Raw genomic sequence first — 27292 nt, 5'->3', positions numbered from 1 at the left:
CCCATCTGGTTCACTAATGCCCTTTAGGGAAGGAAATCTGCCGTCCTTACCCGGTCTGGCCTACATGTGACTCCAAAACCACAGCAATGTTATTCACTCTCAACTGCCCTCCAAGGGCAACTAGGGATGGGCAATAAATGCTGGCCCAGCCAACGACACCCATGTCCCACAAATACACAAAGAAAATTCTATCCAAGCCTTTCAGTATTCTGGGCTGGGTCTGTATAAAGATCTCCGAATCCTCACTCATGCCTTCCCTCATGCTACCCACGCCACCTCGCCCAAGCCTAGCCATTCCCCTTCATCTTAGATACGGATGGACATCACCCCCAATCTTTATCTGAAGTCAACAAACTTCACTTCTGAAAAGGAATGGGTTTTGAATCAACTATTATGTACCATCAACTGATGGTACCATCAGTTCCGTGCGAATATTGCTCTTTTACCAGTTTAGTCTGATTTTTATTACCTCCCAGTTTACCCATGATCAGTTACTGATGGAGATCTCTTGCATTTTTGTCTCGATTCACCTGGTACACAAAGGATAACATTCAGGAATATCACACCATCGAAACTTACAGAATACTGAAAGGTTTGGATAGAGTTTTCTTTGTGCATTCGTGGGACTTCGGCGTCGCTGGCCTATCCCTGGTTGCCCTTGCTCAGAGGGCAGTTGAGAGTCAACCACATTGCTGTGGCCCTGGAGTCACATGTAGGCCAGACTGGGTGATGACGGCAGATTTCCTTCCCTAAAGGACATCAGTGAACCAGATGGGTTTTTCCGACAATGGTTTCATGGTCATCAGTAGATTCTTAATTCCTGATATTTTTTATTGAATTCCACCATCTACCGTGGCGGGATTCGAACCTGGGTCCCCCAGAACACGTGCTGAGTTTCTGGATTAGTAGTCTAGCGATAATACCACTAGGCCATCACCCACCCCTGAATTGTTATGTAAAGCTGGTATTGATAGATTTTTGTCATAACTTAAAGTCTAAGGGGATGTGGGCTGAAGGCAGGTAGACGGAGATCGGCCACACATCAGCCCTGATCTAACTCAACAATGGAACATGCTCAAGGAGCCCTGGTGCTATGTTCCTATCATCTTTACATGGGGAAACCCTTGACTGGTTGTTAAAATAGTTCTTCCTAAATCACCAGGGCTGCTGGAATACTGAGGTTTTATCTACCCAGGTTCAGCCGTGGGCACGTAGGGATTCTTACCTGAACTCCTGGTGATGTATCAGTGGTGCGTTTGGGATTTTCAGCGCGTGGGTGATTCCGTTGAGAATGGCAGGGAGAGGTCGCAGTCTGTTCAGCTCCCGCTGTTGTTTGTCGGAATAGTAGCAGTCAGGAGGGTGCGTTTGAAAAAGGGGAAGCGAGATTAGAGACACAGGAACATTCATAGGAAGTTATTCCGTTTTAAAGTTTATTTATTAGTCACAAGTAGGCTGACATTAACACTGCAATGAAGTTACTGTGAAAATCCCCGAGTTGCCACACTCCGGCGCCTGTTCGGATACACTGAGGGAGAACTTAGCACGGCCAATGCACCCTAACCAGCACGTCTTTCGGACTGTGGGAGGAAACCGGAGCACCCGGAGGAAACCCACGCAGACACGGGGAGAATGTGCAAACTCCACACAGACAGTGACCCAAGCCAGGAATCGAACCTGGGTCCATGGCGCTGTGAGGCAGCATTGTCAACCACTGTGCCACCATGGATTTACTGCTCATCAAGTTTAAGAACATTATATGGGGAGAGGGAGGAGGATTTAGGGCTTAATCCCTCCCTTGCCCTCTAGTCTAATCCCCATGGCACTGTGGCACAGTGGTTAGCACTATGTTAGACCCGGGTTCCCCATAACCCCATGCATTTACCCTAGCTAGTCCCCTGACACTAAGGGACAATTTAGCATGGCCAATCCACCAAACCCGCACATCCTTGGACTGTGGAAGGAAACCGGAGCACCCGGAGGAAACCCACGCTGACACGGGGAGAACGTGCAAACTCCACACAGACAGTGACCCGAGCCGGGAATCGAACCCGGGCCCCCGGAGCTGTGAGGCAGCAGTGCTAACCACCGTGCCACCCCCTCATGCCACTGTACCACCCCTTGTGCCACCATGCCGCCCCTCGATCAGACTCGATCAACGCAACGGGCTGGAAGAGTAGCCGTACCTGCTCCAACCGAGACATGATGTCACAGAGCAGAGAGTGCAGGATGGAAAGTTCCAGACCAAGGTCAATGCAACCTTCAAACTCCGAGCTGTTGATGTTGGGCTCCGGATTGGAAATGTCGGTCAGGAAGGACCTCATATTGTTCCAGTTTGACTCCAAGAAATTGTCCATGAAGGCCATGTAGCCCTCCTTGTCTTCGAAGCTGCAGCGACGCAGAAAAAAAAGATTAGGTGTGGTTCAGGGAGCTCCTGACAAAACAGATGTCAACACCTTAGGGGCAGAGCTTCCAGATGGCTGAGGCAAGGATGATGCTCGGGACAGATGTAAAACAAACCCTGGTGACTCATCATCACTAACACTTTGCTCATTCTTCCAGTACTGTGAGTGAAGCAGCTCAAATCCTGATTATAAAGGAACTTGCACTGAGAAACACTTCAACCAATGCACAATACTCTCATTTCTAAAGCATCCGAGCATCACAATATGACGCAACGCTCTTCACAAAATGAGTTAGCTTCTGGAGTGAAATGACTGTTTCCACGTGGCCAAATGCAACAGTCAGTTATCCCCCTGAAGGAGAGGGAGTACTGAGGGAGTGGCACACCGTCAGAGGGTCAGTGCTGAGGGAGTGCCGCACCGTCAGAGGGTCAGTGCTGAGGGAGTGCCGCACTGCCAGAGGGTCAGTGCTGAGGGAGTGCCGCACTGTCAGAGGGTCAGTACTGAGGCAGTGCCGCACTGTCAGAGGGTCAGTCCTGAGGGAGCGCCGCACTGTCAGAGGGTCAGTACTGAGGGAGTGCCGCACTGTCAGAGGGTCAGTACTGAGAGAGTGCTGCACTGTCAGAGGGTCAGTACTGAGGGAGTGCCGCACTGTCAGAGGGTCAGTACTGAGGGAGTGCCGCATGGTCAGAGGGTCAGTACTGAGAGAGTGCCGCACTGTCAGGGGGTCAGTGCTGAGGGAGTGCCGCACGGTCAGAGGGTCAGTACTGAGGTAGTGCTGCAGTGTGAGGGGTGAGTACTGAGAGAGTGCTGCACTGTCAAAAGGTCAATACTGAGGGAGTGCTGCAATGTCAGAGGGTCAGTACTGAGGGAGTGCTGCAGTATGAGGGGTCAGTACTGAGGGAGTGCCGCACTGTCAGAGGGTCAGTACTGAGGGAGTGCTGCACTGTCAGAGGGTCAGTACTGAGGGAGTGCTGCTCTGTCAAAAGGTCAGTACTGAGGGAGTGGCGCACTGTCCGAAGGTCAGTGCTGGGGGAATGTCGCACTGTCAGAGTGTCAGTACTGAGGGAGTGCTGCACTGTCAAAAGGTCAGTACTGAGGGAATGCTGCACTGTCAGACGGTCAGTACTGAGGCAGTGCCGCACTGTCAGAGGGTCAGTACTGAGGGAGAGCCGCACTGTCAGAGGGTCAGTGCTGATTGAGTGCCGCACTGTCAGAGGGTCAGTACTGAGGGGGTGCCGCACTGTCAGAGGGTCAGTACTGAGGGAGTGCCGCACTGTCAGAGGGTCAGTGCTGATTGAGTGCCGCACTGTCAGAGGGTCAGTGCTGAGGGAATGCTGCACTGTCAGAGGGTCAGTACTGAGGGAGTGCCGCACTGTCAGAGGGTCAGTACTGAGGGAGTGCTGCACTGTCAGAGGGTCAGTACTGAGGGAATGCCGCACTGTCAGAGGGTCAGTACTGAGGGAGTGCCGCACTGTCAGAAGGTCAGTGCTGAGAGAGTGCTGCACTGTCAGAGGGTCAGTACTGAGGGAGTGCTGCACTGTCAGAGGGTCAGTACTGAGGGAGTGCCGCACTGTCAGAGGGTCAGTACTGAGGGAGTGCCGCACTGTCAGAGGGTCAGTACTGAGGGAGTGCTGCACTGTCAGAGGGTCAGTACTGAGGGAGTGCTGCACTGTCAGAGGGTCAGTACTGAGGGAGTGCTGCACTGTCAGAGGGTCAGTACTGAGGGAGTGCCGCACTGTCAGAGGGTCAGTACTGAGGGAGTGCCGCACTGTCAGAGGGTCAGTACTGAGGGAGTGCCGCACTGTCAGAGGGTCAGTACTGAGGGAGTGCCGCACTGTCAGAGGGTCAGTACTGAAGGAATGCCGCACTGTCAGAGGGTCAGTGCTGAGGGAGTGCCGCACTGTCAGAGGGTCAGTACTGAGGGAATGCCGCACTGTCAGAGGGTCAGTGCTGAGGGAGTGCCGCACTGTCAGAGGGTCAGTACTGAGGGAGTGCCGCACTGTCAGAGGCTCGGTACTGAGGGAGTGCTGTACAGTTGGAGGTGACACTGAGATGTTAAACCGAGATGCTGTCTGCTTTACTCTGAGGAGTTCTTCGAAGGAGAGTGGGACGCAGACATTCCCTTGGTGCCCTGGTCAATAATCGTCCTTCATTCAACATCAGAAAACGAAATGATCTGATCATTATGACAATGTAGTTTACGGAATCTTGCTGTGCAAAAATTGTTGCCCAATTTTCCTAAATTGCAAGATTGACTGCTCTTCACACATTTTACTGTAACCCTCTTCGCTACAGAAACCCAAAGTCTTCATTCTTCGATTGTACATGGCTTCAGTTACTTGAGCTAAACTCCGCGGGTGTAATGATGTACGTACGTGGCAAAGTTGGCCAGGTTCTGAATGACCTTGGCGATGAGTGTGAGTGTCCGGGCCGTGCTGTCGTTGGGGTATTCCTGGGTCAGGCTGAAGAGGCTGGGTGACATTATAGCGGGGCAGAGGAACCGCAGAAAGAGCGAAGCACAGATCATCCGCTTGCCAATCTCCTCCTTCCCCCGACTGACACACTGGTGCTGCCAGGCCGCAAACACCTCCCTCAGCTCAACCGGAAAGATACTGTCCAAACAACAAGGCAGGCCGCTTAGAGAAACCGCACTTTGTACAGATCAGGATTCGAGTCCTGACCTAAACTGGCATGTCCAAATTGTCGATGGGTCAACTTCACTCATTCTCACACATCTCAATAATCATACCATAGAATCATAGAATCCCCACAGTGCAGAAGGAGGCCATTTGGCCTGTTGGGTCTGCATCGACTCTCTAACACAGCATTTTACACAGGCTGTAACCCCACTCGTTTAGCGTGCTAATTCCCCTAACCTACACATCTTTGAACACTAAAGGACAATTTAGCATGGCCAATCCACCTAACTTGCACATCTTTGGACACTAAGGGACAATTTAGCATGGCCAATCCACCTAACCTGCACATCTTTGGACACTAAGGGACAATTTATCATGGCCAATCCACCTAACCGGCACATCTTTGGACATTCAGGGACAATTTTGCATGGCCAATCCACCTAATCTCCACATCTTTGGACACGAAGGGACAATTTAGCATGGCAAATCCACCTAACCAGCACATCTTGGGACACTAGGGACAATTTAGCATGGTCAATCCATCTAACCAGCACATCTTTGGACATTAAGGGACAATTTAGCATGGCCAATCCACCTAACCCGCATATCTTTGGACACTAAGGGACAATTTAGCATTGCCAATCCATCTAACCAGCACATCTTTGGACATTAAGGGGCAATTTAGCATGGCCAATCCACCTAATCTACACATCTTTGGACACTAAGGGACAATTTAGCATGGCCAATCCAGCTAACCGGCATATCTTTGGACATTCAGGGACAATTTTGCATGGCCAATCCACCTAATCTACACATCTTTGGACACGAAGGGACAATTTAGCATGGTCAATCCATCTAACCAGCACATCTTTGGACATTAAGGGACAATTTAGCATGGCCAATCCACCTAACCAGCACATCTTTGGACTGTGGGAGGAAACTGGAGCACCCGGAGGAAACCCACGCAGACACGGGGAGAACATGCAGACTGCGCACAGACAGTGACCTGAGGCTGGAATAATAGTTTTGGTTAGACAAGAGCATTAGTGTTTTCTAGTTCACGGCGTGTGGACACACTGACATTCCTTTATGGAACCAAGACAGAGGGAACGCTGAGTGACTAGATTTAGAATAATGGACAGCTTATGGCACGGGAAGTAGCCAATCAGCCCATCCCTGTCTGTCATGACTGAGAAAAACCAGCCAACCAGACTCATGGCACTTTCCAGCATTTAGTCCATCGCCCTTCCAGTTAGGACATTCGAATATCCAGATTCCTTTTCAATGTGTTGGGGGTTTCTGCCTCTTTCTGCCGCTTCAGGCAGTGAGTTCCAGACCCCTCTGGGTGAAAAGGTATTTCCTCATCTCCCCTCCAACCTTTCTACCAAACTCTTTAAATCTCACCCCTGGTCACTGGCCTCGCTGCTCAGGTTAATAGGCCCTCCCCATCCACTCTATCCAGCCCCCTCACAATTTTGTACATCTCAATCACATCTCCCCACAGCCCCCCCCTGCTCCAAGGAGAACAACGCCAGTCTATCCATTCCTTCCCCAACATTGCTCATTCCCAGTCCTGCTAACATCGACATCAATCCCCTCTGTACAAATCTCTAGCGTAACTACACCCGGGATTCTCCGACCTCACCCCTGTGGTTGGGATTCTCCGACCTCGCCCACGGCTGGGATTCTCCGACCCCGCCCGCAGCTGGGATTCTCCAACCTCGCCCACGGCTGGGATTCTCCGACCCCGCCCGCGGCTGGGATTCTCCAGTCCCGCTGCAGCGAATGGAATTTTGGCTGAGCGCCAAATTCTCCATTCTCGCCGGCAGCAATGGCAGGGTGAACAAGACTGGAGAATCCAAACCTACCTCTTTTCGGTGGTGGTGGGAGTGGATGTTTGTGGATGTGGTGCCAATCAAGCGGGGCTGCTTTGTCCTGGATGGTGTCGAGCTTCTTGCGTGTTGTTGGAGCCGCACCCATCCAGGCAAGTGGGGAGTATTCCATCACACTCCTGACTTGTGCCTTGTAGATGATGGACAGGCTTTGGGGAGTCAGGAGGTGAGTTACTCACCGCAGTGTTCCCAGCATCTGACCTGTCCCTGTAGCCACAGTGTTTATACGGCGAGTTCAGTTGTACTCACCAATGGGATTCTGTGATTTGCCTAAATGCCTCTTCACAGCTGGCCTTCATATTGGCTTGATTCTCTGACACATCATTGGCTGAACATTTGTTGGGGTCAACTTCGTAATTTTCCTCCAGATTGTAAAGTTTCGTCACAAAATCTCCTGGAAATGACATTGAGGGAAGATGAGCATCGCAGTAACTCTCAACATGGATTGTCTGCTACCTGCATGGTCACTCTCCTCCCAGGTGGGAAGGTTCAGAAGAATATGCCATTGTCACATTTCTTTCTCCCCTATTTCTAAATGCCCCATTTGATGCTCTGTTACCCCAGAGCGGGGGTTACCAAATGGTGGGTCATGGCTCAATTTGAGGTGAGTGGAGGTGAAGCCTCCCTCTTCCTCTCAGACTGCACCTCACTCCATTACCAAGGCTCTTGTCCAGCACTGCTCATACTCAAAGAACAAAGAACAGTACAGCACAGGAAACAGGCCCTTCGGCCCTCCAAGCCTGTGCCGCTCCTTGGTCCAACTAGACCAATCGTTTGTATCCCTCCATTCCCAGGCTGCTCATGTGACTATCCAGGTAAGTCTTAAACGATGTCAGCGTGCCTGCCTCCACCACCCTACTTGGCAGCGCATTCCAGGCCCTCACCACCCTCTGTGTAAAAAACGTCCCTCTGATATCTGAGTTATACTTCGCCCCTCTCAGCTTGAGCCCGTGACCCCTCGTGATCGTCACCTCCGACCTGGGAAAAAGCTTCCCACTGTTCACCCTATCTATACCCTTCATAATCTTGTACACCTCTATTAGATCTCCCCTCATTCGCCGTCTTTCCAAGGAGAACAACCCCAGTCTACCCAATCTCTCCTCATAGCTAAGACCCTCCATACCAGGCAACATCCTGGTAAACCTTCTCTGCACTCTCTCTAATGCCTCCACGTCCTTCTGGTAGTGCGGCGACCAGAACTGGACGCAGTACTCCAAATGTGGCCTAACCAGCGTTCTATACAGCTGCATCATCAGACTCCAGCTTTTATACTCTATACCTCGTCCTATAAAGGCAAGCATACCATATGCCTTCTTCACCACCTTCTCCACCTGTGTTGCCACCTTCAAGGATTTGTGGACTTGCACATCTAGGTCCCTCTGTGTTTCTATACTCCTGATGACTCTGCCATTTATTATATAACTCCTCCCTACATTATTTCTTCCAAAATGCATCACTTCGCATTTATCCGGATTAAACTCCATCTGCCACCTCTCCGCCCAATTTTCCAGCCTATTTATATCCTGCTGTATTGCCCGACAATGCTCTTCGCTATCCGCAAGTCCAGCCATCTTCGTGTCATCCGCAAACTTGCTGATTACACCAGTTACACCTTCTTCCAAATCATTTATATATATCACAAATAGCAGAGGTCCCAGTACAGAGCCCTGCGGAACACCACTGGTCACAGACCTCCAGCCGGAAAAAGACCCTTCGACCACTACCCTCTGTCTCCTATGGCCAAGCCAGTTCTCCACCCATCTAGCCACTTCTCCTTGTATCCTATGAGCCTTAACCTTCTTAACCAACCTGCCATGTGGGACTTTGTCAAATGCCTTACTGAAATCCATATAGACGACATCCACGGCCCTTCCTTCATCAACCGTTTTTGTCACTTCCTCAAAAAACTCCACCAAATTTGTAAGGCACGACCTCCCTCTTACAAAACCATGCTGTCTGTCACTACTCGTCTCTCTCTCTCGCTTTTTGGGCCATGGGCTCCAACCAGAGGCAGCTTCACAGAATCGCAAAGCCCAGTCCTGACCATAGACACGGCAGCAAACAGGCTGGTGCTGAGTTTCAGCCCATCTGAGCCCCAACCCTCTCACCTTGGTGCTGTGGAACAACCTGAGCTCCAACATCTGCCACGACAGGATGGTGGCACGGTGGCACAGTGGTTAGCACTGCTGCCTCACAGCATCAGGGACCCGGGTTCGATTCCTGGCTTGGGTCACTGTCTGTGTGGGGTTTGCATGTTCTCCCCGTGTCTGCGTCGGTTTCCTCCGGGTGCCCTGGTTTCCTCCCACACTCCAAAGAGGTGCAGGTTAGAAGGATTGGCCATGTTAAATTGCCCCTTGCTATCCAAAGATGTGTAGGTTAGGTGGATTGGCCATTCTAAATTACCCTTTAGGGTCGAAAGATGTGTAAGTTAGCTGGATCAACCATGGCAAATTGCCCCTTAGTGTCCAAAGATGTGCAGGTTAGTGGATTGGCCATGCTAAATTGTCCCTTAGTGACCAAAGATGTGGATTGGCCATGCTAAATTACCCCTTAGTGACCAAAGATGTGCAGGTTAAGTGGATTGGCCATGCTAAATTGCCCCTTAGTGTCCAAAGATGTGCAGGTTAGTGGATTGGCCATGCTAAATTGTCCCTTAGTGACCAAAGATGTGGATTGGCCATGCTAAATTACCCCTTAGTGTCCAAAGATGTGTGGGTTAGGTGGATTGGCCATGCTAAATTGTCCCTTAGTGACCAAAGATGTGCAGGTTAAGTGGATTGGCCATGCTAAATTACCCCTTCGAAGCCTAGGCTTCTGGATTGACAAGTCCAAAGAACAAAGAGAACAAAAGAACAAAGAAAATTACAGCACAGGAACAGGCCCTTCGGCCCTCCAAGCCTGCACCGACCATGCTGCCCGACTGAACTAAAACCCCCTACCCTTCCGGGGACGATATCCCTCTATTCCCATCCTATTCATGTACTTATCAAGACGCCCCTTAAAAGTCACTACCGTATCCGCTTCCACTACCTCCCCCGGCAACGAGTTACAGGCACCCACTACTCTCTGTGTAAAAAATCTGCCTCGTACATCTCCTTTAAACCTTGCCCCTCGCACCTTAAAGCTGTGCCCCCTAGTAATTGAGTCTTCCACCCTGGGAAAAAGCTTCTGACTGTCCACTCTGTCCATGCCTCTCATAATCTTGTTGAATTCTATCAGGTCTCCCTTCAACTTCCGTCGTTCCAGTGAGAACAAACCAAGTTTCTCCAACCTCTCCTCATAGCTAATGCCCTCCGTACCAGGCAACATCCTGGTAAATCTTTTCTGTACCCTCTCCAAAGCCTCCACATCCTCCTGGTAGTGTGGCGACCAGAATTGAACACTATATTCCATGTGCGCATTCCAAGTGTTCCAGTTGACACAAGCACCATGCCACCATCTTGGGACATCTACATGTCTTCTCGATGTCTTCTGCCTAAGATGGGGCTCCACCCCTTAGGCAGAAGACATCTAGAAGACATGTAGAAGACATGTAGGGACTGGGGCAGCGGTGTGTGGGAGGTTAGTTGAGGGGGAGCTGCCCGCCTCTGCACAGTTCCTCCTCATTAATAAATATTGTATTCCTGACAAAGCCACGATCTTGCGTCCCCATGCCAGAACACAAAAGATATTTATGAACAAGTCAAAGCTGTCCAGGGGCTGGCAGCTCCCAGGCTGCCCCTGTCCATACATGTCTGACATGTCTTCAGACTGTCTCCTGCCCGAGAGAGGACCCCACCCCATGGGGTGATCACTCTCAATTCCAATTGGTCCCCCAAGCCAGGTGAGCCTCTTCTGCTGTGTTGCCCTTAAAGGGACAATCACCAAACCCACTAGAAACCTCCACCACCACCCCCCCCCCCCTCCCCACCCCACGCAGACCCCAGGAATTCGAGACCAATCCCCCAGGTCACAATGCCCTGAGGTGAAAAGTCATTCAAAGATATTAACTCAAACTGGGGGCTTGATTCGGGTTTTCCTTCAACACTTCCCATTGAACCCGGGTCCCTGGCGCTGTGAAGCAGCAGTGCTAACCACTGCGCCACTGTGCCACCCTAGCAGTGCATTCCAGGCATCTACCACGCTCTGTGTAAAAAAACTTGCCCCTCACATCTCCTTTGAACTTTCCCCATCTCACCTTCAGTGCGTGCCTCCTAGTGTTGGACATTTCAACTCTGGGGAAAAAGATTCTGACTATCGGCCCTATCTATGCTTCTCAGTGCTGTTAGGGAGGGAGTTCCAGGATTTTGACCCAGCGACAGTGAAGGAACGGCGATATATTTCCAAGTCAGGGTGGTGAGTGGCTTGGAGGGGAACTTACAGGTGGTGGTGTTCTCATGTGTCTGCTGTCCTTACCCTTCTAGGGATTAGTTTAATTTTGCGTCATGTTTGGCACAACATTGTGGGCCAAAGGGCCTGTTCCTGTGCTGTACTGTTCTATATTCTATGTGGGTGTACCTACACCTTATGGACTGCAGTGGTTCTAGATGGTAGAGATTAGGCCTTTAGGGAGGTGCATTTGAAGAAACCTTTGTCAGTTGCTGCAGTCCATCTTGTAGTTGGTACACGCGGCTGCCACTGTGTGCCAGGGAATGAATATTTTAGGTGAATGGGGTGCCAGAGTGCAGCATCCAAAGGATGGACCAATAGGCTGGAGGTTGGGTGGTTCACGGGTGATGGTCATGTGATGAACCCTCCCAGGAATGTGAGGTAATGCATTTTGGAAGGTCTAATACAGATGGGAAATATACAGTAAATGGCAGAACCCTTAAGAGTATTGATAGGCAGAGGGATCTGGGTGTACAGGTACACAGGTCACTGAAAGTGGGTGGAGAAGGTAGTCAAGAAGGCATACGGGATGCTTGCCTTCATCAGCCGGGACATTGAGTTTAAAAATTGGCAAGTCATGTTGCAGCTTTACAGAACCTTAGTTAGGCCGCACTTGGAATATAGTGTTCAATTCTGATCGCCACACTACCAGAAGGATGTAGAGGCTTTGGAGAGGGTACAGAAAAGATTTACCAGGATGTTGCCTGGTATGGAGGGCATTAGCTATGAGGAGAGGTTGAAGAAACTTGGTTTGTTCTCACTGGAACGACGGAGGTTGAGGGGCGACCTGATAGAAGTCTACAAGATTATGAGAGGCATGGACAGAGTGGATAGTCAGAAGCTTTTTCCCAGGGTGGAAGAGTCAATTATTAGGGGGCATAGGTTTAAGGTGCGAGGGGCAAGGTTTAAAGGAGATGTACGAGGCAAGTTATTTACACAGAGGGCAGTGGGTGCCTGAAACTCGCTGCCGGGGGAGGTAGTGGAAGCAGATACGGTAGTGAGTTTTAAGGAGCGTCTTGACAAATACATGAATAGGATGGGAATAGAGGGATATGGTCCCCGGAAGGGTAGGGGGTTTTAGTTCAGACGGGCAGCATGGTCGGTACAGGCTTGGAGGGCCGAAGGGCCTGTTCCTGTGCTGTAATTTTTTTGTTCTTTGAATACATTGAGCTAGAGATGGCAACACTAATCCCAGCTCCAGGAGGTGAAGGACCGTTTCCCCCTGAAATCTTACCCAGTGTTTCTATCAGATACTTCTGACCAACCAGCTTCATGTATTCGTCAATGGCCTTGGTGGCCAAGGTATTTTCTCTGAAGAGCACTGAGTGATTCTCCTCACAACGGTCCACCTCTGCCATTCCCAATTCAATCAGAAAGTCCTGGAGTCGATGGGAAGAACAGAAGAGTTTTATCCACAAGCACATTCCAGAAAGGAATAGAATTTGATTCAGTTAAGATAATAAAATCATAGAATCCCCACAGGGCAGGAAGAGACCATTCGGCCCATCAAGACTGCAATGACTCTCTGACAAAGCATCCCACCCAGGCCCTATTCCTATAACCCCCACACATTTATCCCGCTAATCCCCCTAACCTCCACATCTTGGGACAACAAGAGGCAATTTAGCATGGCCAATCAATCTAACCTGCACATCTTTGGACACTAAGGGGCAATTTAGAATGGCCAATCAACCTAACCTGCACATCTTTGGACACTAAGGGGCAATTCAGCATGGCCAATCTTACCTAACCTACACATCTTGAGACTCTAAGGGGAAATTTAGCATGGCCAATCTTACCTAACCTGCACATCTTTGGCCACATCTTTGGAATCCGTGATAATTGCATGCTTCCCTACATGGGTCACGCCTGTTTGAATGTACTAGCTCCAGAATTACCAGTTATCCCAGTAACGGTTGGGGCAATCAGGGGAACGGTAACTGTTGTAATGAGCTATTCGCAGTTTCACTGCAAAGGCCTTGTGATCTTAGACATACATGACTTAATATTTGAGACAAGCACATCCTGCTGGCAGGATCTAGCAGATAAAAGAGTTATCCAATTAAATCCCGTTCTCCTGCTCTTCCCACAGCCTCCCCCTCTTCGAGGTACCATACCGGAAGGGAGGTTTGGCGTTCACAGACTAAGGAAATTTGGCATGTCCGCTATGACTCACACCATCGTTTACAGATGCACCAAAGAAAGCATTCTTTCTGGTTGTATCACAGCTTGGTATGGCTCCTGCTCTGTCCAAGACCACAAGGAACTACAAAGGGTCGTGAATGTAGCCCAATCCATCACGTAAACCAGCCTCCCGTCCACTGACTCAGTCTACACTTCCCGCTGCCTCGGAAAAGCAGCCGGCATAATTAAGGACCCCACGCACCCCGGACATTCTCTCTCCCACCTTCTTCCATCGGGAAAAAGATACAAAAGTCTGAGGTCATGTACCAACCGACTCAAGAACAGCTTCTTCCCTGCTGCTGTCAGACTTTTGAATGGACCTACCGTGCACTAAGTTGATCTTTCTCAACACCTTAGCTATGACTGTAACGCTACATTCTGCCCCTTAGGTGGCATGGTGGCACAGTGGTTAGCACTAAGGTTCTCCTTAGGGCAAAGATGGCTATGGGGAGATTTAATAGCAATGGGACCTGGGTTCGATAACCGGCTTGGGTCCCTGTCTGTGTGGAGTCTGCACGTTCTCCCCGTGTCTGCGTGGGTTTCCTGCCACATTCCGAAAGACGTGCTGGTTAGGCTCTTTGGAGAGAGAACAGAGGCAATGGGTGGGATTTTACGGCCATGCTCGGGCAAGACTGGAACTTTCCACCTGAGGTCAATGGAGATTTCTGTTGACGGACCCTCGCCCACTCCGATTCTGTGGCGGGCAAGGTGGCAGAGTTCCGGCCAATGTTTCGAGTCTTGATGACGCTTCGTTAGAATTGATGAAGGGTCATCCAGACTCAAAAGATTGGTTCTATTCTCCCCCCACAGATGCTGTCAGACCTGTTGAGATTTTCCAGCATTTTCTCTTTTTGTCCCGTGAATGTGGTGCAGTTACGCCGAGATACCCCAGCCAATGACCGCTCGGCTCCTCTCAAAGGGTGATAGGGTCAGAGAAGGAAGCTTTACCTTGGCTTTTCCAACACTCTGTAGGACATGGACCAATGCAGAGGCCACTTCCTCCTTATCCTTCACTTTCAGAGCTGGCTCCAGCACAGTGCACAGGGTGGTATAGTTACAGATCAGGTACTCTGCAAACTCCTTGTAGTGTATCATCGGTAGGACCTTGATGTTCTGGTAACGCAGGCTGATCCGTATGGATGGCAAAGCCGCCTTCCCCTTCGTTACGGGCTGACTGTTGACGTTGTACCACTTCTCCACGTATTGTCGACCCGTGACCTCAGCGAGAGCGATGGTGACGGAGCCGAGGGCGTTCATCTCCTTCCTCTTCTTATCTTCATCCCTGAAGAGATGCAAGGTGACCTCCCTCGTAGGGGGCAGGTTGTTGAACTCAAAGTGCTCACCCCAGAACAACTCCTCGTTGCTGACCTTGCTTGTCGTGCGAGCGTAGAGTGAACCATCGAGGTGAAGTTCGCCAAAGTATTTCTTCTTGGGCGTCAGGTCCTTGGCTTCATTGACCCAAAGGCTTAACATGTTCTCCACCCTCTCACAGTTATCCTGCGAAACAATGAAACACCCATACGTGCAAGTTAGTCAAGCTCGCATCGCTATAGCACCTTCCTCAGGATACCCAGAAGCACATAACCAATGAAGTAATTTTTTTAAATTCCATCTATATGGAAGTTTATAGAATGTACAGCATCGAAAAAATAGTCAGCCCATCCTTACCCAACATAGACCATAGCAACCTACAGTGCAGGAGGAGGCCATTCGGCCCATCGCGTCTGCATCGTCCACTATCCCAACCAGGCCCTATCCCCATGCATTTACCCGCGCTAACCCCCCCCGACACCAAGGGACAATTTAGCATGGCCAAATTCACCCAACCCGCACATCTTTGGACTGTGGGAGGAAACCAGAGCATCCGGAGGAAACCCACGCAGACACGGGGAGAATGTGCAAACTCCACACAGACAGTGACCCGAGCCGGGCATTGACCCGAGCTGGGATTCGAACCCAGAACCCTGTGAGGCAGCAGTGCTAACCACCGTGCCGCCCATGCTTCACACAAACCTCCCGCTGCATGACTTAATCTCACATTTTTATTCTTTAATGGAACCCAAACCCTAAATGGGCCTAGTCACCCATTCCTTGAACTGAGTGGTTAAAAAGTTTATTTATTATGAGTGTCACAAGTAGGCTTACATTAACACTGCAATGAAGTTTCTGTGAAAATCCCCTCGTCGCCACACTCCGGCGCCTGTTCGGGTAACACTGAGGGAGAATTTAGCACGGCCAATGCACCCTAACCAGCACGTCTTTCGGACTGTGGAAGGAAACTGGAGCGCCCGGAGGAAACCCACGCAGACACGGGGAGAACGTGCAGACTCCACACAGACAGTGACCCGAGGCCGGGAATCGAACCCGGGTCCCTGGCGCTGTGAGGCAGCAGTGCTAACCACTGCGCCACCGTGCCGCCCCAGATATAGTTCTTGGGGCTGAAGGGATCAAGGGATATGGGGGGAAGGCGTGATAAGGATATTGCATTTGATGATCAGCCATAATCAAAATGAATGGCGGAGCAGGCTCGAAGGGCCGAACGGCCTCCTCCTGCTTCTAGTTTCTATGTTGCCAAGGTCAGTAGGCCCTTCGAGCCTGTTCTGTGATTCACTAGGTTCATCACTGTATCTGACTCTGGCTACATCTCCACAATTCCCACCTACCCTCCATGTCCTTTAGCTACACTCCCCACCACTGTTAGTCAAGAATCTATCCACCTCTCCCTACAATACTCAATGGACGTGCCTTCACCTCTTTCCAGGGAAGAGAGTTGTAAAGACTAACAACCATCTGACAAAGAAATTCTCCTCATCTCCATCTTCAATGGGGTTTATTTATTAAACTATGGCCCCTAGTTCTAGCGCTGATTTTGCGATGGTCAATGTCGACAGTTATGATTGACACCCTGTGCATCTTATACCCAGAATGCTGAGCTGCTCCATTATCCTGCCCTCCCTCGCCCCTGCCCCCCCCACCTTGTTTGGCTGGACGGTTCGCAGAAGGTTCTCCATCCATTTGTCTCTCTCTGCAGCAGATGTACAACCAAAGCAACGGCTTCCTCGGGAATTTATTACCTGGAATACAAAGAGATCGAGCAAGGGTTACCACGTGCAGCTTTGTTCTCCTTACTTGAGAAAGGATGGACTGGCACTGGAGGGGGTGCAGAGGAGATTCACTAGGTTGATCCCGGACTTGAGATGGTTGGCTTATGAGGAGAGACTGAGTAGACTGGGGCTATACTCATTGGAATTCAGAAGAATGAAGGGAGGTCTTTTAGAAACACATAAGATTATGAAGGGAATAGATAAGATAGAAGCAGGGAGGTTGTTTCCACTGGCGGGTGAAACCAGAACGAGAGGGCATGGCCTCAAAATAAGAGGGAGCAGATTTAGGACTGAGTTGAGGAGGAACTTCTTCACCCAAAAGATTGTGAATGTGTGGAATTCCCTGCCCAGTGAAGCGGTTGAGGCTACCTCATTGAATGTTTTTAAGGCAAGGATCGGTAATTTTTTGAACAGTAAAGGAATTAAGGGTTACGGTGAGCGGGCGGGTAAGTGGAGCTGAGTCCACAAAAAGATCAGCCATGATCTTATTGAATGGCGGAGCAGGCTCGAGGGGCCAGGTGGCCTATTCCTGCTCCTAGTTCTTATGTTCTTAAGGTGAAAGGTGGAACAGTGGACCTGCCTGAAAGAACAGTGGAACAGGGAAGGGATTCCTTTATGAAATCAGTTTCAGTCCCAGTAAAGAACAATAAGGATGAGTTCTAACCACGTGAGGAGAAAACCGCCTCAGGGAGTCACTCTGTGCACCTCTTCCCTGAGCAGTTCTTCCCGATCCACCTTGGGACAATGGTGATATCAGTGCTGTTGTTGTGATATCAATTCCTTCAGCAATAGAATTGATGTTCTATTTGAGAACATACTCTCTTAGTAACAGTCTGAGCTTCATTTCATTGAATCATAGAATCCCTACAGGCCATTCGGCCCATCAAGCCTGCACCGACAACAATCCCATCCTATCCCTACGACCCCATGTCTTTACCCTGCCAATCCCCCTGACACTAAGGGTCAATTTAGCAAGGCCAATCAATCTAACCCACACATCTTCGGAGTGTGGGAGGAAACCGGAGCACCTGGAGGAAACCCATGCAGACACGGGGAGAACGTGCAGACTCCAAGCAGGCAGTTGCCCAAGGCCAGGAATCGAACCTGGGTCCCTGGCGCTGTGAGACAGCAGTGCTAACCACTGTGCCGCCCATTTATATACTGGAAGACTCAGATTATTATTGCATTGTTTGTGTAAAGTGTTTGTTTGGTGTATTTATGCAGGTATTTGGACAGTGAACACAGTGTGTGTGATGTACACTGTTTGTATTGGACAGTGCCCCCGGGGAGGTGGGGGTTGGTCAGCCACGGAGTCCAGTGATAGCCGGTTGGGGGGGTGGGGAGGGGGGGGTTGGAAGGGAGAGACAGTGACACAGTTGCACAGAACAAAGAGATCTGCACATGCGCGATTTTACCCTCCACTGTGAGCAGCCGGCTTTCTGGCACGCTTAGGCACCAACTCCGCCCCCTTCTGGCGGAAAACAGATTTTTTTTTCACGGTGTGGCACAAGATTGGACTTGTGTAGCCTTGCCGAAAAAGAACGGATCTGAAACTCTCCCATTTTCACGCTCGTTCAGGACTTAGAATTGTTTTGGTAAGATCATCCCCAGTGTGTGCGTGATGTATACTGTTAGTGTCGGGCAGTGAATACAGTGTGTGTGATGTACACTCTGTAAGTATGTGCATATACACAACCCTTTTACATTGCTGCAGTAATACAAATATCCCACCGCCCATCCAGCGAACACCTTCCTCAGATTCAGCCATGAAAAGGGGTCAGGCCCCATTCCCTTGTTGTTCTTCCAGACACGCAAACATCAACACCCTTTACCTCGAAGCAATATCTCTCTCCCAGAATGCTGCTGTGAAGTGGTCTGATGATAACATTCGTCTCGTTGGTCAGATCCAGTGTTTCTATTGGGTTCAAAGAGCCCGTCAGGGACTCGTAGGACACAGTTTTACTCAACCTGTGTATACTGACATGCCTGGAGAGCAATGAGAAGGAGCAGGTTAGAATCTGAGTGTGGTCGAATGCTGTTAACAATCAGTTTGAAAATCGCTGGCCAGTATCGACAGTGCAACCGAACCCATCTCCCCCCCCCCACAAGTCCTCCCTCCCACCGTCCCCACCCCACCCCCCCACAGTGCCCACCAGTCGCGGAAGGCCTGAAGCCTGCCATCGGACACTACATACTCCCTCTCCAAGGCCACCCAGCCACGGGTGTAGCCGCGATGTAGGGGCAGAGGGTTGGGCTGGAACACCCCCTTGATCCGCCCACTGCCCGAAGCTGCTAATGGCCACCTCGGCCTGGCTCAGGATCAGCCTCACGTGGAGGTTCCTCCTCACTCCTCGCCCTCCCACCCACGCCCCCGTGACACTATTGTGTCTTTAATAAATTTATTTTAAGCATATTCTCTGCGGTTATAAACAGGCACTGAGCTGTCTGTCCTTTTATTGCTGCTAAAAGGTGTTTAGTGGGCCTTTTGTTTACTTTTTAATTTGGGCCTAGTGCAATGTCCTGGAGTTTTATGACCCTTTTGAATTGTATGGGGAAGGTTGATTAACAGGTCAAGGTCAGGTAATACTTTGGAGAATATCCAGATCTCTTTACTTTCAGTTTGGCTGATTAGAAGCTGTTTGGAATCCAGACTGAAAACAGCGTTTGTGTCTCTCTTCCTGGTATTGGAAACTTAGCTCTTGGTGGCTGGCTAGTAGCTCGAGGCAAGGAGTGCTTCCATCTCTCAAAGTGTGCTGAAAGTTCCAGGGCTGGAAGGCACTTTCAACTCAACATCCAAAGGAGGAAGCCACAGAGGTGGTTGGATAGCTGCAAAATCCAGCATCTCATGTGAGCATACTTATTTTCTCTGCTAAAGTGAGGATGGGTGTAAGTTTGTAAGGGGGTTTGTTTGGTTGGAACAGTACATTGAACTGTTAAGGTTTATACAATATCTTGTTTTTTTTTTCTTGTTTCTAATTGGTAAAAGTTATTACTAATTTTCTTTGTTAATTATACTTAAATAAACATTGTTTGGTAAAAGCTCCCTAGTGGGTCACTTGAATCATACCTGGAGTGAAACATCAAATGCTCACCCACGCCAAATTTAAAAGTGCAAAAATTATGGAGTAGGCTGACTTCATAAAAAAGAGACACCTAGACTCGAAACGTCAGCTCTTTTCTCTCCTTACAGATGCTGCCAGACCTGCTGAGATTTTCCAGCGTTTTCTCTTTTGGTTTCATAAAAAGCCTTCTGACCTGAATTATAACACCCCCTCCGCACCGGGTGACCAGAGATTTGGAGCGTGGGGCTGAAGTGTAAACATTGAGGAGCTGCCCCCTTCAGGTCGCTCGAAACGGGGGGGCTGTTTACCCTCAGGTAATCGTGGAATACAGACTCCCCTTGTCCGCAGAAAGGGCATGCGACCTGGCAGCCCGTGAATCACCTTAATCCAAGATTAAGATGGCGTTCCTTAGTTATATGTGCTCAAAGACCATTAACTCCCCTCCCTGGTTTCTCTCCACCTCACCGACGTAGTTGACAGGATCAAACCTGGATATTGACAAAAACTCTGCGGTTGTTGCCTACCTGATGCTTTTGTCGTTTGGGGATTGTAGTGCCTCTGTCTGACTCTTCCTCTTCAACTTTTTGAAGATCAGATTCTAGAACAGGAGAGAAAGGGTTAATCGCAGGGCGTCGGAAGGTTTAGAGCTGTCCGCGGTACTGACGCTTGCCAAACTGCGCCAATGGGAATGCATTGGTGAACATTTTGGTGCCCAATTCCAGGGTTTAGACTTTCTTCAGAGCCATAGAGTCCCTACAGTGCAGAAGGAGGCCATTCGGCCCATCAGGACTGCACTGGTTCACCAAAAGAGTATCTTGCCCAGACCACCCCCCTATCCCCTGCGGATTTCCCACGGCTAATACCCTGAACCTACACATCTTTGGACACAGGAGAAGGGAGAAATATAAAAGGGTCCAGAGGGGCAATTTTTTCACACAGAGGGTGGTGAGTGTCTGGAACGAGCTGCCAGGGATAGTAGTAGAGGCGGGTACAATTTTGTCTTTTAAAAAGCGTTTAGACAGTTACACGGGTAAGATGGGTATAGAGGGATACGGGCCAAACGCGGACAATTGGGACTAGCTTAGGGGTTTAAAACTGGGCGGCATGGACAGGTTGGGCCAAAGGGCCTGTTTCCATGCTGTAAACCTCTATGACTTTATGACTAAAGGGCAAATTTTCCCGTCCCGCCCGACACGGGAATTGTAGCGGGTGAGGGGCGGACCATGGAAAGTTCATTGACCTTGGGTGGGATTTTCCAGTTTCGGAGCGAGCGCGGCTGGAAAATCCCACCCTAAGGGTCAACTTAGCACGGCCAATCCACCTGCACTGCTGCCTCACAGCACCAGGGACCTGGGTTCAATTCCGGCTTGGGTCACTGGCTGTGTGGAGTTTGCACATTCTCCCCGTGTCTGCGTGGGTTTCCTCCGGGTGCTCTGGTTTCTTCCCACAATCCAAAGACGTGCTAGTTAGGTTGATTTGCCATGCTAAATTGCCCCTTAGTGTCCCAACGTGTATAAATGAGGGGGATTAGCTGAGTTAATACGTGGGGTTACAGGGATAGAATCTGGTTGGGAAGATCCTTCAGAGAGTCGGTGCAGACTCGATGGGCTGAATAGCCTGCTTCTGCAGTGTAAGGATTCTATGATTTCATCTGCATATCTTTGGAGGAAAGCGGAGCGCCCAGAAGAAACCCACACAGACACGGGGAGAACATGCAGACTCCACGCAGACAGTGACCCGAGGCTGGATTTGAACCTGGGTCCCTGGTGCTGAGAGGCAGCAGTGCTAACCACCCTGCTACCATACCTGGGTGTGCGTGTGTGTGTTCTTGTGAGAGAGAGTGTGTGTGTGTGTCTGTGTGTGTGTGTGAGAGAGAGAGAGAGTGTGTGTGTGTGTGCGTGTGAGAGAGTGTGTGTGTGTGTCTGAGAGAGTATGTGTGTGTCTGTGTGTGTGTGTGTATGAGAGAGAGAGAGAGAGAGAGTGTGTGTGTGTGAGAAAGAGAGTGTGTGTCTGTGTGTATGTGTGTGAGAGAGAGAGAGTGTGTGTGTGTGTGAGAGAGTGTGTGAGAGAGAGAATGTGTGTGTGTGTGTGAGAGAGAGAGAGAGAGTGTGTGTGAGAAAGAGAGTGTGTGTGCCTGTGTGTGTGTGTGTGAGAGAGAGAGAGAGTGTGTGTGTGAGAGAGAGAGTATGCATGTTTGTGTGTGTGTGTGCATGTGAGAGAGAGTGTGTGTGTGTGTGCATGCATGTGTGTGTGTGTGCGTGCATGCGTGCGTACGTGTGAGAGAGAGAGTGTGAGACACTCCCATTTAATATGGAGATGCGAAGAGATAGTTTTTTTGCAGAGGTTTGAGAGTCTGCAGCATTCCCTAACACATTCCTGGGTATTGTTAAGGCAGAGTTGGATAGATATTTGATGAACAAAGCGGGTGAAAGGATATCGGGGACAGACAGGACAGTGGCATTGGGGCCACAATCAGATCAGCTACGATCTGATTCAGTGACAGAACAGGCTAGAGGGGCCGAATGGCCTATTCGCGCTCCTCGTTGGTGTGCAAAGAGAGGGGGAGAGCAAGAGGGAAAGATCGGGAATCAGGGAGAGGGGGAGAGTGAAAGGGAAAGAGTGAGAGTAGAAAGGGAGAGAGGAAGAGCGGGAGAAGCGTGAGAAAGACAGAGAGAAAGGAAGGAAAGATAATGTATGTTGATGATTGTTGGGGGTCCCAGGAGGGTGCAGATATTTGCAGGAAATCTCTGGGGGCGAGGGGGATAGGGGAGGCAGGGTGATTGGCAAAACCACCCCCCCCCCCCCCCCCCCGACTAAAAAGCTTCTGGTGTAGTGGAGGAAAGATTAGGATCGTTTCTAACACTCTGGGTTAATCCCAACCATTCCTCTATGCATCAATGATCTTTTGAACTCTATCCCGTTTATAGAAACACGTTGCACACTCCCACTTTCATCCAGCCACTAAATGCGGCTGAATGAGGTGGGCACATTGAGTTGGCAATGGATTTAATGTTCCCCTTGTAAAGCCTTTAAATTCCTGTCATTGGGTGGCACGGCGGCACGGTGGTTAGCACTGCTGCCTCACAGCACCAAGGACCTGGGTTCGATTCCCGGCTTGGGTCGCTGTCTGTGTGGAGTTTGTATGTTCTCCCCGTGTCTGCGTGGGTTTCCTCCGGGTGCTCTGGTTTCCTCCCAGTCTGAAAGACGTGCTGGTTAGGTGCATCGGCCATGCTAAATTCTCCCTCAGTGTAACCCGAACAGCCACCAGAGTGTGGCGATTAGGGGATTTTCACAGTAACTTCATTGCAGTGTTAATAAAAGCCTACTTGTGACACTAATAAATAAACAAACTCCACACACATCCATTCCTTGGTTTCTGAGTCTGATGATGGGTTTTCAACTGAAATCCATTACTCAGGACAAATAAAACCGGAAGTGTCGCAATGGCTTCCTGTACAAACAGCTCGACTCAACTGAAAACAACACTTGGTGACCACAAAAAAACTTCTCATTGCGGGGGAACACATTACAGTCATGGCTAGCTCACAAACTGAGAACACTAGAATGATGGTTTTTAAATATCTGAGGGGAAACACATGAAATACATAAATGCATTGTGAATGTATGTATACATGTTCAGAGATTAAGTAAATCTAAGAGATTATCATAGAATCATAGAATTCCTACAGTGCAGGAGGCCATTCGGCCCATCGAGCCTGCACCGACAACGATCCCACCCAGGTCTTATCCCCATAACCCCACGTATTTATCCTGCTAGTCCTCCTGGCACTAAGGGGCAATTTAGCATGGCCAATCCCCCTAACCTGCACATCTTTGGACACTAAGGGGCAATTTAGCATGGCCAATCCCCCTAACCTGCACATCTTGGGACACTAAGGGGCAATTCAGCATGGCCAGTGCATCTAACCTAACATCTTTGGACTCTAAGGGGCAATTTAGCATGGGCAATCCACCTGACCTGAACATCTTTGGACACTAAGGAGCAATTTAGCACGGCCAATCCACCTAACATAACATCTTTGGACACTAAAGGGCAATTTAGCATGGCCAATCCACCTAACCTGCACATCTTTGGACACTAAGGGGCAATTTAGCATGGCCAATGCCCCTAACCTGCAAACGTTTTGGACTGAAGGAGGAAACCGGAGCACCCGGAGAAAACCCATGCAGACATGGGGAGAACGTGCAAACTCCACACAGACAGTGACCCAAGCCGGGAATTGAACCCGGGTCCCTGGCGCTGTGAGGCAGCAGTGCTAACCACTGTGCCACCACTGAAGATGATGGGGAGGGTTTATTTATCCAGTGGGTCACTAGAAGGCATTGCATGAAAGGGCAGTGGAAGCAGAGTTGATGGGGACTTTCAGAAGGAAGTTGGTTGAATGCTCGAAGGGAGAACATTTGCAGGGATATGGGGAAAGACCGGGAGAGTGGGACCAATTGGAAAACTCTTTGAAAGAGGCAGTACAGAGAAATGAGTGCCTCTGTTGGTTTCTATGGTGATAAACAGCCAAAATCAGCTAAAGATGGACTCAAGACAAGCGGAGATCAGGCAAGACTGCATTGTACTGTTAGAATGTGGAATGGTTGAATAGTAGTGAATTTTTACCTTCACATTGTTCACTGGACCTTCACCGCTTCCTCCACTTCTTTCCAGTTTTTTCAAGCTGGAGGGACTCCTTTTACCAGCGACAGGCTCTGAGGAAATAGAAAGATTGGGTAAAGAGAGGTCAGATTGCCACCATTGCCAATAACGTGCTCCGATTTGAACTCTATCTGGCTTGAAATCCCTTCAAAGTCTCCAGACCGCAGACACAAACTTACACCAAAGTTCTGCTCACCCCTCACCGCTGCGCTCACTTGCCCACGTTGAACCCTCGGTCCGGCGATACCTCACTTATCCAAATATTTTCCCTCCTTGTTCTCCATCCTTGCTCGTGGCCTTACTCCGCCTCCCCCCCCCCCCCCCCCCCGTCTCTGTAACCTCTTCCAGCCCGGCCGAGACATCAACACTCTGGCCCCTCGCACATCCCCGGTTTCCAACACACCCCCCGCAAATCTCGGTCAGAGAGGTAGGTTTTGAGAAACGTCTTCAAGGAGAAAGAGAAGAGTGGGAAGGGGTTTAGGGAGGGGATTACGGAGCTTTGTGGCCAAGGCATTTGAAGGAATGGCCACCAATCGTAAGGATAGTAAAATCTGGGGGGTGGGGGAGGAGGGGGCTAAAGAGGCCAGGATTGGAGGAGCGCAGGGACTGGAGATGACAGAGATGGGGAGAGGCAAGACACATGGGTCTTGAGAAGATGTTTGGGAATCTTAAGGGTGCTGAACGGGTGCAGATCCACCAACATGGAGATCTGGAACTCATCATTCAATGGAAGGTGTACAGCCCTTTGAGATCTGTACATTGTCTGCCACAAGGGACCTGTAGGAGCTGGAGTGCTTTGAGTATTGCAGTCTGAGGTGCGGTTACCCGTTTCCTGTCCCCAATGTGCTGCAGGGGTTGGTGAGTAAAAGCCAAAGATGTTTTTCAATGCTTTTCTGTACCAGATCAAATCTACAACGGCAGCAAGTTGAATTTACATAGCGCCTCCAGTGTAATGAAACATCCCGCCGCGCTTCGCAGAGGCACTACAATAGCAAAGTAGGTGCTGGGCCACATTAGGAAACTTTAGGTGGGGCAGCACGGTGGCACAGTGGGTTAGCACTGCTGCCTCACAGCGCCAGGGACCCAGGTTCCACTCCCGGCTCGGGACACTGTCTGTGTGGAGTCTGCACGTTCTCCCCGTGACTGCATGGGTTTCGTCCGGGTGCTCCGGTTTTCTCCCACAGTACGAAAGCTGTGCGGGTTAGGTGGATTGGCCGTGCTAAATTGCCCTAGTGTCCAAAGATGTACAGGTTAGGTGGACTGGCCATGAACAATGCCTGGGGTTATAGGGTTAGGGCGGGGGATTGAGCCTAGGTAGGATGCTGTTTCGGAGAGTTGGTGCAGACTCAATGGGTCGAATGGCCTCTTCTGCACTGTAGGGATTCCATGATTCTTTGATTAGGGTGTTTTAGAGGGAGAGAAGGTGGAGTGTAGGGAGGGAATTCTAGAGCTTAGAGTCATACCAGCTAAGGGCAGATCCAATGGCAGGTTGATAAAAATCAGAGATATGCAAGAGTTTTAAAGTTTATTTATTAGTGTCCCAAGTAGGCTTAAATTAACACCGCAATGAAGTTACTGTGAAAATCCCCCAGTCCCCAAACTCCGGCGCCTGTTCAGATACACTGAGGGAGAATTTAGCATAGCCAATGTACCTTAACCAGCACGTCTTTCAGACTGTGGGAGGAAACCGGAGCACCCAGAGGATACCTACGCGGACACGGGGAGAACGTGCAGACTCCGCACAGACAGTGACCCGAGGCTGAGAATCGAACTCGGGTCCCTGGCGCTGTAAAGCAGCAGTGCTAACCACTGTGCCACCGTGCAGAGGTCAGAGTTAGAGGAGTGGGGACATCATGGAGGGACTGGAGGAGTTTACAGAGATAGGAAGGGGGGCATGAAGGGATTGGAAAACAAGAAATTTCAAATTGAGGGATTGCTTAACTGTGAGCCAATGTAGCTTATCCCTGTCACTACCAGGGAGATAGGCGACTGGTAGCGAGGTTGGACATAGCAGCAGAATGTCAGATGTTTACAGAGGGAGGAAACTGGGACACCAGCCAGGGCTAGTGGCAGCATTGACATAGCTGATGGTTCCATCATCAACTGAACTGAGGCAGCTTTATATCATAGATTCTAAAAAGCGGGAACATTTTCCCTCCCTCCCTCCCAGAGTGTGTCCAGTGCCAACAGCAGCTTTGACCCTGAGGGACTGGTTAATATACCACCTTCTGGGGCTTCAAATGCCAACTAACGTGCCAATCCTACAAGTTCTCCAACGATACCAGAGAGACTGAGGGCGAAAGGTTGCGAGCATGAGGAGAGAAATGTGTGGAAAGCTGTTGATGCTGATGTTCTCCTTAGAGACGCCTCATGCACAATGTTCCACATGGCACAGAAGGTGGCCATTCAGCCCATCATGCCTGTGTTGACTCTTTGAAAGGGCCATCCAATTCTCCCCACTCCCCCAGCCCTGCAAATTCCACCTTCTCGGAATATTTTTATCCAAACCCATCTCGAAGGTTACCGTTGAATCTGCTTTCCGGCAGAGCTTCTCAGCGAGGTCACAGCAACATAATAACACGTGGTGCGACCACTGACTGGTAGACAGCAGCAGGGAGGTGAAAGGTCAATGTGCAACCTTCTATCGGTGTGAAAAATTGCCCCATTATTTTACAACGTGTTTGCTCGAGTGAGGTAGGCTGAGTGGAGGCTCGTGTGAAATTTCAACTTGGTGGTCAGTTGGAGTGGGCATGGCTGAGTTGGAGTGGGCATGGGCCAGTTGGAATGGGGGCTTGGGTCAGTTGGAATGGGCATGGGCCAGTTGGAATGGGGGCATGGGTCAGTTGGAATGGGGGCATGGGTCAGTTGGAGTGGGCATGGGTCAGTTGGAATGGGGGCATGGGTCAGTTGGAATGGGGGCATGGGTCAGTTGGAGTGGGCATGGGTCAGTTGGAATGAGGGCATGGATCAGTTGG

The 27292-nt window shown here is 50.1% G+C and overlaps 1 protein-coding gene across 1 annotated transcript in view; it reads right to left on the bottom strand.

The window, feature by feature from the left end:
* The window catches only part of LOC144507745 (ras GTPase-activating protein nGAP-like), a 55653-nt gene that overhangs the window by 14022 nt on the left and 14339 nt on the right, over positions 1 to 27292 (bottom strand). Inside the window, exons 2-11 of the mRNA XM_078235012.1 lie at positions 24282 to 24370; positions 20176 to 20249; positions 18422 to 18575; positions 16461 to 16559; positions 14434 to 14982; positions 12536 to 12680; positions 7183 to 7327; positions 4778 to 5014; positions 2184 to 2385; positions 1226 to 1326 (exon numbers count right to left, since the gene is read on the bottom strand). Coding sequence (XP_078091138.1) covers positions 1226 to 1326; positions 2184 to 2385; positions 4778 to 5014; positions 7183 to 7327; positions 12536 to 12680; positions 14434 to 14982; positions 16461 to 16559; positions 18422 to 18575; positions 20176 to 20249; positions 24282 to 24370 — 1795 coding nt within the window. The remainder of the gene's footprint in view (positions 1 to 1225; positions 1327 to 2183; positions 2386 to 4777; positions 5015 to 7182; positions 7328 to 12535; positions 12681 to 14433; positions 14983 to 16460; positions 16560 to 18421; positions 18576 to 20175; positions 20250 to 24281; positions 24371 to 27292) is intronic.

The sequence above is a fragment of the Mustelus asterias genome, chromosome 19, assembly GCF_964213995.1.
Source record: "Mustelus asterias chromosome 19, sMusAst1.hap1.1, whole genome shotgun sequence".
NCBI lineage: Eukaryota > Metazoa > Chordata > Chondrichthyes > Carcharhiniformes > Triakidae > Mustelus > Mustelus asterias.
This window is presented reverse-complemented; position numbering and strand designations above follow the sequence as displayed.